General features: G+C 44.9%; 1 protein-coding gene across 2 annotated transcripts; it reads left to right on the top strand.

Annotated features, from left to right (window-relative positions):
* Nucleotides 1-649: 649 nt before the first annotated feature.
* Nucleotides 650-11,334, top strand: TM4SF19 (transmembrane 4 L six family member 19). 2 transcript variants are annotated; one of them, XM_004373593.1, is made up of 5 exons: nucleotides 650-701; nucleotides 7,009-7,210; nucleotides 8,019-8,096; nucleotides 10,673-10,842; nucleotides 11,119-11,334. In XM_004373593.1, exons 2-5 carry the CDS (start codon nucleotides 7,031-7,033, stop codon nucleotides 11,297-11,299), a joined length of 609 nt encoding a protein of 202 aa, XP_004373650.1. In that variant the 5' UTR covers nucleotides 650-701; nucleotides 7,009-7,030; the 3' UTR covers nucleotides 11,300-11,334. The 2 variants fall into 2 exon arrangements, with proteins under 2 accessions (XP_004373650.1, XP_012410232.1); XM_012554778.1 differs by lacking the exon at nucleotides 8,019-8,096.
* The last annotated feature ends 5,289 nt before the right edge of the window (nucleotides 11,335-16,623 follow it).

Below are 16,623 nucleotides of genomic sequence, written 5' to 3' on the forward strand. Positions count from 1 at the left end.
GTAGTGCCAAAAGCAGAGTGTGTCCTTTTGACCCTGTGTCCCAGTGCAGAGAAGCTCCTAGACCAAGGGAATGTTGATGAAAAGGACCTTCCTTCAGAGCTGACAAAGAGAGGAAGCCTTCCCCTGGAGCTGGTGTCCTGAATTTGGACTTCTAGCCTACTAGACTGTGAGAGAAAAAACTTCTATTTGCTAAAGCCATTCACTTGTGGTATTTCTGTTATAGCAGCACTAGATGATTAAGACAGCTGGTGTGTGGGAAAGTATTGGAGCTTGTGGAAGAAATGAGGGTGAGGTGTTTATTTCTCATGAGTATATTCTCTGACTCATTAAGACATTCTAGCTCATGAGGCCCAGGCCTCTTGTTTCCTTCCTTAGGATCACATGAAGATGAGAAGAGGGTGGCCATCAGGAGAGGGCTTTCCAGAGAGAGGAAGCTCCTCAAGGGAGGCCTGTGGGGAGGAACGTGGGAGCGCGCTCGCGGGCACACACACATACACACACACACACACACACTAGTCTGGGTGACCTCTACATATACGCAGAGCCTCTGTGGCCCTTCTGGAGAGAGCCTTGAAAGAGGAACGTTGAGTTAGGCCCTGCAGGCGTTCTAGCTGGACCTGTGGGAGCAAAGGCCCACTCTGAAGAGGAAGCCCTTCTCCAGGTTCTTTCTCTTCCACCCTGATTTTTGCTACTGGATGCAGGTAAGCAGAGGTGAAAGGGTCCAGTGAGGTGATGGCTGGGGAGCAGCATGGCTTAGTTGTTAAGAGCATAAACTTCCAACTCAGCAAGCCTGGGATTTGTCACTTAGAAGCTGTGTGACCTCAGGCAATTCATTTAACCTCTCCTTGTCCCTCACTTTGTCAACTTCCAGCCTTTGCACGTGCCTGTAATACCTTTCCTTTCCCAGCTTTGCCTATCTAATGTCTTGCTATCAGTCAGGTTTTTGCTTAGACAGCATTTCCTGTAGGAGGCTTTATCTTGCTCCTGCAGGACAGGGCTCGGTGTTCTTCCTTGTGCTTGCCTCACACCTTCACTTGGACACCTTGCTTAGCATTTAGCACACTTCATTATAATTGCTTATTGACTAGCCAGTGGCCCCACTAGAATTTAATTCCTCAAGAGAAGGACCCGTATCTGATTGATCATTGTGTCTATCCCCAGCCTATCAGCACTATAAATCAAAACCAGTTGCTGCTGAGTGAATTCCAACTCATTGTGACCCCATACGTGTCAGAGCAGAACTGCGCTCCACAGGGCTTCCAAGAACTGACTTTTCGAAAGTAGATCATCCAGACTTTCTACCAACTTGCCTCTGGGTAGACTCGAACTCCAACCTTTTGGTTAGCAGCCGAGCGCATTAACTGTTTGCACCACCTGGGGACTCGGGCAGATAGTGAGTGGTCACTTAATAAGTATCTGACTGATGAAGGAATGAAAGAAAAGACTGGCCAGGTGACGGGTGAGGTAGATAGACACAAGGAGAAACTTGCAGTCTCTTCCTCATATGATGTACCTGATGGTTTATATTGTTGCCCGGACATCTAGCCAACAATTTGTTCACCCAGCTAGGATCTCAAGTTAGAACAGGGCCTTCGCTAAAGCCGGGCTTTAAGGTTTTACCTGAGGATTCTACTTGTCCCTTCAGACAATCAAATTAGCCAAATTCTTTGCTCATCTCGGCTCACATTTTTGGGGGAGCATTTCCCAGAATGTTGTGATTTCTAGGGGAACAAAGAGAGAAGTGAAATTCAGATTAAGCCACAGTCCTCCTAGCTAGAACAGCACAGCACAGCAAGTGCTTTTAACTTAAGATCAGTGGTAGGCTAGGAATCTCTGAATTCCACCTACCAGGAGGCCACAGTCAAGTTCTTAATTTTCCCTTTGCATGTTCCTAATTTGTAGGTTCCCTTCTAAGACTTCCCTGATAAGAAAAGTTTCCCATTGAAGAGACGTTCATGGGGGTTTATTTTGGGGATCTGTGTCTAGGACAGGCTTTCCCATAGGTGGTATGACTTGTTCCATGAACAAAAGGTCTCACTGCTCGAGGTTTAGAACGCATACTTGAAAGTTTGACCACACCCTCGCCCTTCCTTTGGCCTCCGACATAATGTCAGTCATCTAGGAAGGGAGCGGGTTAGCGTTGTTACCCCAACCCAGGAACACACGACGAGAGCCCTGCACCATGCGTCACAACAGCGCTGCTGGCCCACGTCTCCCAACAGCAGGGCTGCCTTCTCTCACAGGGAGGAAGCAGTCGGTGCTGGAAGCCTGCTTCAGAAAAGGGCTCCTGCGGTGGCCCAGCCTGGGAGAGGAGGCAGGGGAAGAGTGAATCGTGTGTCCTGCTCGCCATCCCACCCTGCCCTCTTGGCCCCTGTAGCCCTGCAGTTAGTGCCGCTGTTCCGCCCCTCCACCAAGACCTGACCTTCCTCACAACAGGGGTAGTTGTTTCATTCACTGTGAAAAACATGGCTCAGAGGGCAAATACTCTGTGGAGGGGGCACACAGTGAAGGGTACTTGTCACACTGGAATAGGATTACAGCAGGAAGTTCCGCGTTGGGGGAGGCGAATTGGGGAATGAGATGAGGGGAAGCAAAGGTCACCAGGGGCTGTGGAAAGAGAAAGAACCGGAGCACATCCCCAAACCAAACAGCCTGGGCAGCGTAGTGCCCGGCACCAGCTTCTTTACCCTAAACTGCATTCTGAACAAATAGAAAACACTAGACAAATCAAATTTTTTGGTTTTGAATTGAATTCTTAAATTGAAAAATGGTTTTTTAAAACGGTATGATAAAACCAAAATTTAGGGCAGTTGTTTCTCGGGTGGAGGCCAGGAAGATGGTAGAATTGGGGAGGACACACCTGGGCTTCAATGATATTACTGGTAATCACGTTTTTTTAAGAACTGGTTGTATTTACAACTTACAAGCACAAATACAAAGTTGCCATCAAGTCGATTCCAGCTCACAGTGACCTACAGGACAGAGTAGAACTGCCCCATAGGGCTTCCAAGGAGCAGCTGATGGATTCGAATTGCCAACCTTTTGGGTAGCAGCCAAGCTCTTAAGCACAGGGCCACCAGGGCTCCACTATGTGTACATACATATGTATATATCTGAAACCAAACCAAACCCAACCCATTGCTGTCGAGCTGATTCCAACTCATAGCAACCCTATAGAACAGAGTAGAACTGCCCCATAGGGTTTCCAAGGAACGGCCGGTGGATTTGAACTGCCTACGTTTTGGTTAGCGGCTGGGTTGTTAACCACTGTACCACCAGGGGATCCGTATAGATAAATAGATAAGACAGATAGACACACACATACATATTTTCAGATTATGTGCAAAGCAATGTGTTATAGTGGATTCCTGCTTTCAAGGAGCTCAGCCTTAAAAGGAGATATACATGTATCTGGACTGCAAAGTGGGAACAGGCCATATTCTGGGGATGTCCCGGCCTGATTTTTTTCAGATTCAGATGTTTTTCAGATTTTAGGTGACATGAGTCTATGTAAATACTACTATTCCTATTTTAATTAAAAAAAAAAAGTTGACGTATCAGTGAACATATAAAATAGGGAAAGGAGTATAGGAAAATGAGAGGCGGAGGCATTTTGTAATTTATCTAGACATGTCATTTTAATTTGTAATCAGCTTTATTGATGTATAAGTGACATACACCAATTTTAAGAGTACAGTTTGATGAGTTTTGTCAAAAGCATACAGCTGTGTATCCACCACCAGAATCTTGTCATTGTTGTTAGGTGCTATCAAGTCGATTTTCAACTCCTAGCGGCCCAATGTGACTGCCCTATAGGGCTTTCTAGGCTGTAATCTTCACAGGAGAACATTACCTGGTCTTTTTTCCCACTGAGCATCTGGGTGAATTTGAACCCCAGTCTTTGAGTTATGAGGTTAGCAGTGAGTGCTTAACCATTGTGTTGCCAGGGCTTCTTTACCAGAATCTAGATATAGACTATTTCCTTAACCTAAAAAGTTTCTTTGTGCTCCTTATATTGATACCCTTTCCCATTCTCAGCTCCTGGCAACCACTGATGTGCTTTCTGTTACTATAGTTTGGCCTTTTCTAGAAACAGAATCATATAGTGAGTAATCTTTTGTTTCTGTCTTTTGTGTGTGTGTGTGTGCTTTAGGTGAAAGTTTACAGCTCAAGTTAATTTCTCATTCAAAAATTTATACACATATTGTTTTGTAACATTGGTTGTAATCCCTACAATGTGACAGCACACTCCCCCTCTCCACCCAGGGCTCCTTTATCCATTCATCCAGTTCCTGTCTCTTCCTGCCTTCTCGTCTTGCTTTTGGACAGGAGTTGCCCATCTGGTCTCATGTATTTGATTGAACTAAGAAGCATGTTCCGCATATGTGTTTTGTTTTATAGGCCTGTCTAATCTTTGTCTGAAAAGTGGGCTTCAGGAATGGTTTCATTTCTGGCTTAGCAGCGTCCGGGGCCCATAGTCTTGGGGGTTCCTACAGTCTCTGTCAGACCAGTAAGTCTGGTCTTTTTTCGTAAATTTGAATTCTCTTCTACATTTTTCTCCCGCTCTGTCTGGGACTTTCTGTTGTGATCCCTGTCGGAGAAGTTGGTGGTACCTGGGCACCATCTAGTTCTTCTGGTCTCAGGCTGGTGGAGTCTCAGGCTTGTGTGGTCCTTTAGCCCTTTGGGCTAATATTTTCCTTGTGTCATTTGTTTTCTTCATTCTCCTTTACTCCGGATGGGATGGGACCAATCGATGTATCTTAGATGGCTGCTCACAAGCTTTTAAGACCCCAGAGGCTACTCACCAAAGTGGGATATAGAACTGGCCTAGATGTCCCCCAGGACTATCGTCCCCAGCCCCCAACCCCAGCTACTCGCTCCCTCTGAGTGTTTGGATGTGTCTAGGAAACGTTCATACTTTTGCTTTGGTCCAGTTGTGCTGACTCTGTCTTCTTTCACTTAGCGTAATGCTTTTGAGATTCATCCATGTTGTCGCACGTATCAGTGGTTTATTCTTTGTGATTGCCTAGTGGTAGTGTTCAATTGTATGGCTATACCACAATGTATCTATTCACCTATTAATCAACGTTTGGGTTATTTCTAATTTTTAGTTATTATGAATAAAGCTGCTATGAACATTCAAGTACACGTCTTTGTGTGGACATGTATTTCCATTTCTCTAGGACAAATACATAGAAGTGGAATGACTGGATGATTTAGTAAGTATATGTTTAACTTTATAAGAAACTGCCAAGCTACTGTACAAAGTGACTACCATTTGCATTCCCACCAGCAATCTATGAGAATTCCAGTTGCTCCATCAACATCACGGTATAGTGTGACTTTTTCATTGTAACAATTCCAGTGAGTGTGTAGTAGTATCTCCTGGTAGTTTTAATTTGCATTTCCCTATAATATTGAGCATTTTTTCATGTTTGTAGTTGTCATGTATGTATCTTCTTGTGTGAGGTGAGATGAAGTGTCTGTTCAAATTATTTGCCCATTTTTTATATAGTTGTTTGTCTTATAGAGTTTTAAGTGTTCTTTATATAGTCTACATACAAGTCCTTTTTGAGTTATATGTATTGCGAATATTTCCCCCAATCTGAAGTTTGCCTTTACATTTTCTTAATGATGTATTATTTCAAAGAGAAAATTTTTAATTTTGAGGAAGTCTGATTTTTTATTTTTTGGTTGGTTATGTTTTTTGTATTTTATCTAAGAAATCTTTGTTTAACCCGTGGTCCCAAAGATTTTCTTCTATGTTTTCTTCTTGAAATTTGATTATGTTTGGGTCTATGATCCATTTCAAGTTAGTTTTTGAATATGATGTGAAGTAATAGGCAAGGTAAATTTTTTGTTTTGCATACTGCTGATTGTTCCAGCATAATTTGCTGAAAAGACTATCCTATTCAGTTCAGTGGGAACTGAACTACCATCTTTAAAATAAAAAAAAACATTTGATCGCATATGTTGGATCTATTTCTGAAATCTGTATTCTGTCCCAATCGTCTATATGTCTTTACACCATTACTTCACTGTCTTGATTGCTATAGCTTTATAATAAGTCTTGAAATCACATGGTGTAAGTCCTCTAACTTTGTTCTTTTTCTTTCAAAATTGTTTTGGCTAATCTAGGTCCTTTGCATTTCCATATAAATTTAGATTCAGCTTATCAGTTTCTACAACAAAACCCTACTAGGATTTTGACTGAGATTGTATTGAATCTATGCATCAGTTTTGAAAGAACTGACACCTTAACAGTATTGAATCTTCTGATCCTCAAACATGGTATATATCTCTCCATTTATTTGGGCCTTCTTTATTTTCTTTCAGCAAAGTGTTGTAATTTTTTAGTGTACAGGTCTTGCATGTATTTTGTTAAATTTTCCATAAGTATCTTATACTTTTATGTTATTGTAAGTGGTATTGTTTTTTAATTTCAATTTGTCATTGCTTGTTACAGAAATACAAAAGAATGTTTGTACATTAATATTTTATCCTGCAACCTTGCTAAAGTTACCTGTTAATTCTAGTAACTTTTTGATAGATTTCTTAGGATATTCTACATACATGATCATGTTATCTGTGACTAATGACAATGTTATTTATTTTTTTCCAATCTGTATGGCTTTTGTTTCTTCTTCTTTTCTTATTCTACTGAACAGGGTCTCCTGTACAATGTTGAGTAGAAGCAGTGACAGCAGACATCATGATGGCACTTTTCAGAATTTCTTTACCAAATAGAAAAGATCACTGGCTGTAATAGAGGTATAATCAAAATGTGATGGGGTGGGGAGTGTTTGTAGGAGGGGATGTCAGATAATAGAGCAATTAGACCCTATTCATTGGGGGAAGCTTTATGAGGAGCAGGGTTTCCTTGATCTGACCCTGGGAGTTAATGGTTTCTGTGATCTGTTTCTCCCACCCCACCCTATGCTACTGAGGTTCCCCCATTCCATGCTCCCAGCAGCAGTGCTACCATGACTCTCCTTCCATCAGTTCCAGAACCCTGTCCTCTGCCTGTGTGATGGCATGCTCACGGACCTGCTCTCGCATCCTGGGGCTGAGCCTTGGGACTACTGCCCTGTTTGCTGCTGGGGCCAACATGGCACTCCTCTTCCCTAACTGGGATGTCACCTACTTGTTGAGGGGCCTTGTTGGCACACATGCCATGTTAGGCTCTGGGCTCTGGGGAGGAGGCCTCATGGTAAGTGTCTGGAGTTCCCTGAGTGTGAACTCCCAAACTGCCCCTCAGGGGTGAAACAGGGACGTAGTGGGGGAATGGTGTTTTGATTCCCTGCAAAGAAGTTTGATCTAATAAGCTGGCCTTGCATCCATAGAAGTTCCAAGGGATAGGACACAATAGGAAGACTTGTCAAGGGTTGCTGGATTTTAGCTTGGACATGAGGCAGACTGGGCGTGAACATTTCCACTCAGCGTCAGATCAGGCTAAACCCGTTGCTGTCGAGTCAATTCCAACTCTTAGTGACCCTATAGGGCAGACCGGAACCCTGCCCCTTAGGGTTTCCAAGGCTGTGATCTTTATGGAAGTCGACTGCCACACCTTTCGCCCGCAAAGTAGCTGGTGTGTTTGAACCACCAACCTTTCGGTTAGTATCTGAGTGCTTTAACTACTGCACCACCAGGGCTGCTTGTCAGATCAGGCTAGTCATCCAAAATTGGGTCCTGACAGTCAAAAGCTAAATCCTCTGGGAAATACAGGACAATCGAGTCCATGTGAGGTGTCTAACTACTCTATTTCAACAATTGAATAAGCTTTGGGCTGCAGCTCAACCAAAACCAAACCTGTTGCCACTGAGTGGATTTCACCTCATAGCAACCCTATAGGACAGAGCAGAACTGCCCCATAGGGTTTTCAAGAGCGGCTGATGGATTCAAACTGCCAAGCTTTTGGTTAGCAGCCAAGCTCTTAACCACTGCACCACCAGCGCTGCAGCACAGCTAGAAACCTAGATCACCCAATCTCTTCTTAACACTCTTCTCTCCTTTCCCAGGTACTCACTGCGGCTATCCTCATCTCCTTGATGGGCTGGAGATGTGGCTGCTTCAGTAAGAGCAGGCCCTGCAGAAGTGTAAGCACCAGCTTTCACTGTTCTAATACCTAGAATGTCTCCACATTCTATTACTCTAGAGGCAGAGTGGTAAGAAAGAATTTCGGTCTTGGTACTTGAGGGCAGGTCTTTATGGTGCCACTGAACAAGTTTAAGCTCTTGGACAAGTTGCTTCACCTTCCAAGCTTTAAGTCCTCATCCATAAAATGACAGTTAACAGGATCAATTCAAGGGAGAGTATATGCTTCGTGAACCATAAACGTTTACACAAATGTAACTTCTATACAAATGTGAGGAACTGTTATTATTATTAGAAAATTGAAAAATATGGACATAGGTTATGTACATTGTAATCACGTATCACTGGTAGCAAATTTCCTGACTCTTTTACTTCATATTTTCTTAGAGCTGGAAGGTTCTCCAGAGGTCATCTAGTGACTAGATTCTAGTCCACACCCTCCATTTTACAAATAATGAAACTGAGGCCCAGAATGCATTTGCATGTTATTAATTACAGCAGCATCTATCTAAATTTGAAAAACCCTGGTACATGTATGTATTAGATGTACTAATTATTCAGTCTCAGACACATGAAGATGTGGACTCATTACAGTAACTCTTCAACCTCTTAGGATAGCTGCAGCCCACATACTGGGAACCCCACTGACTCAGAGTTATATGTTAAAGAATTAAATACAAACACCGACGCATTTTATTCATTAGCTCTTCTCAGTCATGACTGGTTTTCCCCTAGGTGAGTGGTTCTCAAACTTTAGCCTGCATCAGAATCCCCTGGAGGGTTTGTTAACACACAGATTATCGGGTCCCACCCCCAGAGTTTCTGATTCAGTAGGTCTGGTCTGGAGTGGACCTGATAATTTGCATCTCTAAAAAGTTCCCAGGGATTCCAATGCTGCTGGTACAGGGACCACACTTTGAGAACCACTGCCTTAGGCTTAAATCAGAATGTAAGTCATATTGAATCTTTTAACTTAGAGTCAAAACTTACTGTGTATCTTTCTCTGGCCCCTCTTAAGCTTCAAACCAGCTTGGCATCAGTGGGAAAATGACTATGATTCTGTGCAAAAACCTGTTTGAATGTTTTATTCAAATTTTTGAAATATGTATTCTTTGGGATGGAGAAAAAAATCTAGTGCACTAAGAAAAAAGCCAATTTGGAATCAACCTAGAATCCTGTCAAGGAAAGAAACCTATTGTTATCTGTTAGGAGGGAAATGAGTGGAGCACAGGCTAACAACCAAATAAAATATCGATTGGAAAAGTACAATTACAGAACTGGAGTCTTTTCAAAGCTGGACTGTAATCTTTCCTTCCTTCCATCCATCCATCATCTTTTCCCTCCATCCTTCCTTACCTCCCACTCTCCTTCCTTCCTCTCTCTTGTGTTTGATTTGAGAAAGAGAGTAATCAAGGATGGAAGCTTGCAACTTTTGAAAATACAGATTTTCTTAGAAGAATTAGAGGTGAGTATGGAGCCTGGTGGTGCAGTGGTTAAGTGGCTGCTAACCAAAAGATCAGCAGTTTGAATCCACCAGCCACTCCTTGGAAATCCTATGGGGCAGTTCTACTCTGTCCTATATGGTGTCTATGAGTTGGAATCGACTTGATGGCGATGGGCTTGGTTTTTGGTTTGGTATGAAGTAACCAATCCGACCCTTTAACACAGAATGACTTGAATGACTGCAGTCTGCGTGTAAAGGTGTCTCTCTCTCTCACTTTACTGTGGTGAAAAACATATACACCAAAACATCCTCCTACACAACTTCCACATTTACAACTCAATGATGTTGATGTCATTTTTCATGCTGTGCCACCATTACCGATTGCTGTCCTCATCCAAAACATTCCACCACCATTAACATAAACTCAACAAAAGCTCCCCCTTCTCCCTCCCTCCCACCTCGGGTAACCATTAGTAATCTTCGGTTTCTACATATTTGCTTATTTCATGTAAATGAGATCATACAGTATTTGTCCTTTTGCAACGGACTTATTTCACTCAGCATAGTATTTCCAGGATTCATCCATGTTGTGGCATGCTTCAGGACTTCATTTCTCTTTATGGCTGCATACTATTCCATTGTATCTGTGTACCACATTTTGTTTAGCCACTCGTCTATTGATGGACATTTCAGTTGTTTCTACGTTTTGGCTATTGTGTAAAGTCCTGCGATGAATATTGGTGTACAGGTTTCGGTTTGCATTCCTGCCTTCACTTATTCTGGGTAGATATCCAGGATTAGGATTACTGGGTCATATGGTATGAGTGTAAAGGTTTTTGTTGCCAACCTCCTGAGCAGCTTCAAAGAGCCCGCTAAGTCAGGGAGATCCAGGTCCAAGTGCCCATGTTTCCCCCTTCTCAGTCCTCTCTGTCTCACCCCTTCCTGGCTCTGCCCTTCATCAACCACCCCACCTTGGTTATGTATTAAAGGAAATGCTGTCAGTAGGATTATCCCCATGTGATCGGATGGGAGAAAGCCTGAGCACCAGAGAATTTAGACTTGTCTAGAATTGCCCCGCAAGTCACGTAATCACCATCTCATCTCAGACCCACTGTTTCTTTTCTCCCTCAGCAGATGTTGACTTCTCTGTTGTCAAGTGGCCTGGCTTTGCTTGGAGCCTTGATTTGCTTTATCACTTCTGGCGTAGCCCTGAAAGATGGTCCTTTTTGCATGTTTGATGTCTCGTCCTTCAACCAGACACAAGCTTGGAAGTACGGTTACCCATTCAAAGACCTGCATAACAGGTAAATGAATGGAGACTTGGATTTGCAGTCTTTTCAGAGACAGTGAGTGACAGAAAGACACAGAGATGGATTACAACCTCCTTTTGATTACACTTTCTAGCATCTTGCTCCTCTGATGCTCCGAACATTGCAAATTGCAAACTGATAGTGAAGAATCACCCTCAGGACTCCAGTCCTGCGGCCTGAGCTAGGGGAGGCCCCGGCTTTCTATTGGGTTTACTTGTTTGGCTCTTCTCACTCATAGCCAACCCCTGGTCTCCTTATATTTTGGGATAGGAATTATTTGCATGACCGTTCGCTCTGGAACTCCGTCTGCCTGGAGCCCTCTAAAGCTGTTGTTTGGCACGTGTCCTTCTTCTCCGTCCTTCTCTGCATCAGCCTCCTTCAAATTCTCCTGGTGGTCATTCATTTTATCAACAGCTTCCTGGGCCTCTTCTGCAGCCTCTGTGAAGAGTGATGGGGAATGCCATTTCATGCATGGGTTTTCATCATAAACTGCCTTAAATCCTTTCTGCAAGTAATGTAAATCCTTTCTGAATGATAAACAAACTTCCTTTTTAGGTACTCCTGTTGTAACAATAACAATAATAACTTTGCACATTGTTGAATGGTATAATGCATTTTAAATCACATTGTAAACTGCAAGATGATATATAATACAAGAAATTATTAACTCATGATTATTGCGTAGAAACTTATAGTCCATAAAATGCCCTCCAGTCATGATCTCATTGTAGCCCTTCAACTACCCCATAAAATTGACCATGTGTTACAGATTGAGAACCTGAGATTCCTAGAAGATAATGGACTTGCTATACCCCAAAGCACGCAGCTAGGTCAAAGTAAAATCAGTACCCAAGCCCCCATCTTCTGGATTCAGGTTCTAGAGGCTTCCAGTGCCTCAGCAGCTCATCGCTGACCTGGGACAGTGCTGGGATGGAGCTGGTGTCCACAAGACTGAGAAGGGGAGTAGAGAAACACCTGGGCCCCTTCCTGACTTTGTCCACTCTGTGGCCCCAGAACCTGGGGTTCTCTAACTCATTTCCTAGACCTGCCCACTAACTCTTCCTTTGTGTTCTCTTCATTGGTGTTCAGTAGAGTTCAACAAATATGTACTGAGTACCCACTGTGTGCCTTGCACTGCTGTGCATCGTGAAGATCCAAAGACGACCAAGACATAGTCCTTGCCCTTGGACACTGCCCTGCCCTTGAAGAGCTTATGGTCAGGTTAGGGAGACAAACACACTGATAAGTTGAATGTCATATGGTAAGGGCTATGTTAGAGGCCAACATAGTATGCAGTGAGAGCTCAGAGGAAACACAAGCCTTCAAGCAGCAGATCTGTGAGAGATCAAGGAAGGCTTCTGTTGTGCCTCAGCTGATTCTGGACAGAGTTAGCCCAGCAAAAAAGGGAGGAGGGTTTTCCCAGCAGAGGCAACAGCACACACAAAGGCATGGGGGTGGGTGAGGATTGTGATGCCACAGCTGCTTCAGTGTGGAATCTGGAATGCAAAGGACTCCCCCGTCTCCCACTGTAGGATCTTTGGACGGTGAGAAGAGTCAGGAATTGGGATGAAGGAGATGCTGGTGGGGAAGTGTGATGGGCAGGGAAGAGGATGAAGCAGGCAGGAAGATAGGTACTGGCAAAGGAAGAGTTAGTGGGCAGGTCTAGGAAATGAGTTAGAGAACCCCAGGTTCTGGGGCCACAGAGTGGACAAAGTCAGGAAGGGGACCCAGGTGTTTCTCTACTCCCCTTCTCAGTCTTGTGGACACCAGCTCCATCCCAGCACTGTCCCAGGTCAGCGATGAGCTGCTGAGGCACTGGAAGCCTCTAGAACACAGTGGTTCTTCTGTTCCCAGGGCTCAGGAGCAGGGCTGAGGAATGTAGTTTTGTCATTTGACTGTCACTCTAGAGAGCTTATAGGAGTCAGGTCCCTCCAAACCCCATTTCACTCTTTCCTCCCGTGGGTTACTGGCCCAACAGGCTTACCTAGGTCAGGTACAGAAAGGAGCACAGCCTACTGAGTAGGCAGGGATCCCTGAAGTCCAGACACCCCACTATATGCCCACATACAGCATCCAGGGGGCTTTGTTTCCCTGTTGGTTGATTTAGTTTCAGGGTCATGGCTAGAGTGTGCCAGATCCTCAGAAGTTCCTTCTGCAGGGAAGAGGTACTGACACCTCCACACGGTTAATGGAACATTTAAACATAACGTATATCTAGTTTTGGACACGTTAGGCACACACACATATATGCACATGCACACACGCGCACACACACACACACACACCAAGTCCACAGTCATCATCTTAACTCAGCCCAACTTGGATACCAAGGTGAGAGAGGTGAGTCTTTGACATCACAGACAGTTTACAGTGGAGAGTTGGCTTTCTTGCCTGAGCCTCTTCTATCTGTTGAGGAACCTTCAAATGATGTTATTGTAGAACTTTACAGGTGTGTTGCTGTTGTTAGGTGCCTTGAGTTGGTTCTGACTCATAGTGACCCTACGTACAATAGAACGGAACACTGCCCAGTCCTGTACCATCCTCACAATCATCGCTATGTTTGAGCCCATTGTTGCCACTGTTTCAGTCCATCTCATTGAGGGACTTCCTCTTTTTTGCTGACCCTCTACTTTACCAAGCATGATGTCCTTCTTCAGGGACTGATCCCTCCTAATGTGAGGATCAATCAAATCCACTTTTTCCTGACACCAACTATGAGGATTATAACAAATCCCCACTTGCCACTTCTCTGTTCGGTTCCGACACCAGCTGCCCATTCAGCACTTCTTCCTCTGACCCTAACCAACCAGAGCTAAGTGAGAGCTCACACGTTAAAGGACACAGTGGTCAAGGCTGCCAGGTCTGCCCCAGACTTCAGACACTAGCTACAAGTTTGGGAGTCTGCATGACACCCTTACTTCTGATTCACTGGCTACAGATTTGGGGTTTTCCCACTACTTCTTCAGGATGCCAGCTGCAAGCTTGGGGGACCTCTTAGGACTCCCTCACTTCTGACCTGCTGGCTTCAAATTCAGAGGTTCTCTTTATCCCCTCAGAACACCCAGCTCCCCTCACTTCTGATCTACTGGCTCCCATTGCTCCTTTGGGTTCAATAATTTGTTGGAACAACTCACAAAACTCACAAAAAGTGCTGTATTTAGGATTATAGCTTTATTAGAGCAAAAAAGGATACAAACAAAGAGACACATAAGACAAGGTCTGGGAGGGTTCACCATGAAGCTTCCATGTCCAGATCCTTTAATGGGCCTCACTGCGTGGGCATGATTCAGTCCATCAGGAGGTCAACTGACATCAGCCCAAGGTGGCGGCCTTTCTGGCCAGGCTGGCCCCCACTTGTTAGCACAAACCCTCAGGTGTGGTCTGGAGGCCTCAGATAACAAAAGCACCTCGATTACCCAGGAAATTCCAAGGGGTTAGTTATCTCTCAGGAAACAAGGGCAAAGACTAAATTACTTTGGGTAAAGTTAAATTCTAAACTGCACAACAGGACTTCAAGGGACAATGTCCTCAACCCCTGCCTCAACTAGGCCAATTGTTCTCTCCTTTGGAGTCTGCACATTTTGGGTGGATTCTCCTACAGGTGCTTGCAGACACTCCTAGTTCTCAGAGTTTAAGGTAAAAAATGGAAGTTTGGGAGTGAAGCTACAGCCCTTTCTCCAACTCTGAGGTGCAATCCTTCTGCGTGAGGGGTGTGATGTTCCTGTCTGCTGGAGAGGCTGTCATCTGCTAGAGCAGCTCATTTACCTTCTCCCTTCACAATTCACTTTAGGGCCCTGGCGGTGGAGGTGGGGAAAGAGAAATGCCTTGGAGAGGCAGTGGCTTGAAGAGAGGAGGGGAAGTTCTGCATTCATTCTACTGTGGGCCACAAAGCCCTCCATGCCTGGCTGTTGGACCAGAAGGCACCTGCATCCTGTTTCTTCTACCTACATCCCCAGACCACCCTCACACTTGGAATGGACTTGCACCCTGGTTTCTTCACCCTAGACAAAGCTATATTGGGTTCCTGACTTGGCTTCCAACCAGGGTTTTGGGCAGAAGGACTAATGTTAATCTGTTTCATCAGGACAGTGTTAGGTAAATATTTTATTAAGAATAACAGCGGTCCCTTACCTTGTATGTACCTTCTTGAATGTCACCGTGTAATGAAGAGGATGTGTCCTTGTTTATAATCCTGCTAAGAAAAAAGTAGTCTTCATCTTTGGAATAGGTTGTCCTTCAGCTTTCTGTTTTGAGCTCAGGTCTTTGGAGCTCAAAGGACATTTCTTGTGGACATAATGTGCAGTGATATGGTTCAGTGTTCAGGGCTGCCCACAGAAGCTAATTTCCCCAAAAGGCAGTTGCGCTCCACTACTCCTTCCCACGCACTGACCTACTACTGTAAAGCCTGTTATCCCCTAGTAGATGCAGGCTAGCTGTGGGAATTCCCCTTTCCTCCCCATGCTAACTCTGCCATTTCCCTTCCCTTCTCCCTTCTCTATTCCCTGTGGTCCCTGGTGCCCGTCTGTCGAAGCCCCCCCCCCCCAACTCACACCAGGTAACACCATTCCTCTCATCCTAGTCAAAGGGTGGGCCATGCCAGGGTGGGCACCAGGGTGAAGGAGGGGATGTCAATTTGGCAGGTGTTTACTGTGCAAATACACTTTGCAGGCAGCGGGCACTGGTGATTCAAACTACAGTAAGCCATGGTCCCTGATCATGGGCAGGTACATTCCAATGGCTGCTACTTTCTCCCTCAGCCCCTTTCCTCCGAGGCCTGTTTCCTTCACCCTATTACTTCTGGAGGTCTTTACAGCTCCACTCTGAGGGCCTTGGTCTGTGGGAGCACCTGTACTGAAGCGTCCAGCATAATAAAACTTAGTAAAGAAAGGAGGGACTGGGGAAATGGACTGGCTTCTCCCATGAAAAGCCGACGAGTCATTGCTCACCCCGCTGTGTGTCTGCACACCACCAGTGCCAAAAACAAGACCGCTGTCCTCCCCCCATGGGGTCCAAATCAGGGAAATAAATAAAAAAGAAGGGAAGAGTACGGTGAGTCCAGCTGGGTAGGCTGAGGGATAAGAGGAGAGCTCCAAACCTTCTCAAACTTTATGCCTTTCTCCTTGTTTGCTCTTATCTTCTATTTTTTCTAGTAATGAGCAGCAAACACTGAAGGCCTACGGTGGGCCCTTCCTTCCCTTGCTCCATCTCCTCCTTCATCCCCTTCCATTTCCCAACAACTCACCCCGTTAGATGGGACCAAATAAGGGGTGAAACTTGACAGCCCAGAGCAAGGGTCAGACCCTGACCCAGGTAAGAAGGGCGTCCATGAGGAGGAGGGCATGGGGGGCAGGGCACAGGGAGTCAGATCCCAAGCAAGATGAGTAGGGCCGTGTCTACACAGGGTGGCCACCCAAGGGAGTTGGAGTCTGAGCAGGTTTCTATGGAGGGGGAGCAGCAGCCTGGAGAGGGTGTTGTAGCCCATGGGTGGTGAGGGAGGCATCCATATGGGTTGGGAGGAGAGCATCGGCAGCAGGGAGGTTGGTTAGCTACAGGGGGATTGATCAGGTAAGTCAATATTCTCTGCTTAATGGGAGCCAGGTTTTTCATTATCAGAGAAAGGGGTTGTAAATATGGAAAGGGAGAAAGCTAGAATGAATCTTGTGTTGTTAGGTTTGAATTGGAGGTATCAGTGTGAACTCATGGCTGTGTGTGTGTGTGTATACGTGTTGTTGTTGTTGTGTGCCGTCAAGTCGATTCTGACTCATAGCGACCCCA

Source organism: Trichechus manatus, unplaced genomic scaffold (genome assembly GCF_000243295.1).
Source record: "Trichechus manatus latirostris isolate Lorelei unplaced genomic scaffold, TriManLat1.0 scaffold00026, whole genome shotgun sequence".
In the NCBI taxonomy this organism is placed as follows: domain Eukaryota; kingdom Metazoa; phylum Chordata; class Mammalia; order Sirenia; family Trichechidae; genus Trichechus; species Trichechus manatus.

What these genes read in the sequence shown, in the direction of transcription:
- TM4SF19 (XM_004373593.1), top strand. Translation starts at nt 7,031, where the DNA reads ATGGCATGCTCACGGACCTGCTCTCGCATCCTGGGGCTGAGCCTTGGG. An exon ending in TCTGGGGAGGAGGCCTCATG is followed by an intron (nt 7,211 to 8,018) that starts GTAAGTGTCTGG and finishes CTCCTTTCCCAG; the next exon opens with GTACTCACTGCGGCTATCCT. An exon ending in AGAGCAGGCCCTGCAGAAGT is followed by an intron (nt 8,097 to 10,672) that starts GTAAGCACCAGC and finishes CTCCCTCAGCAG; the next exon opens with ATGTTGACTTCTCTGTTGTC.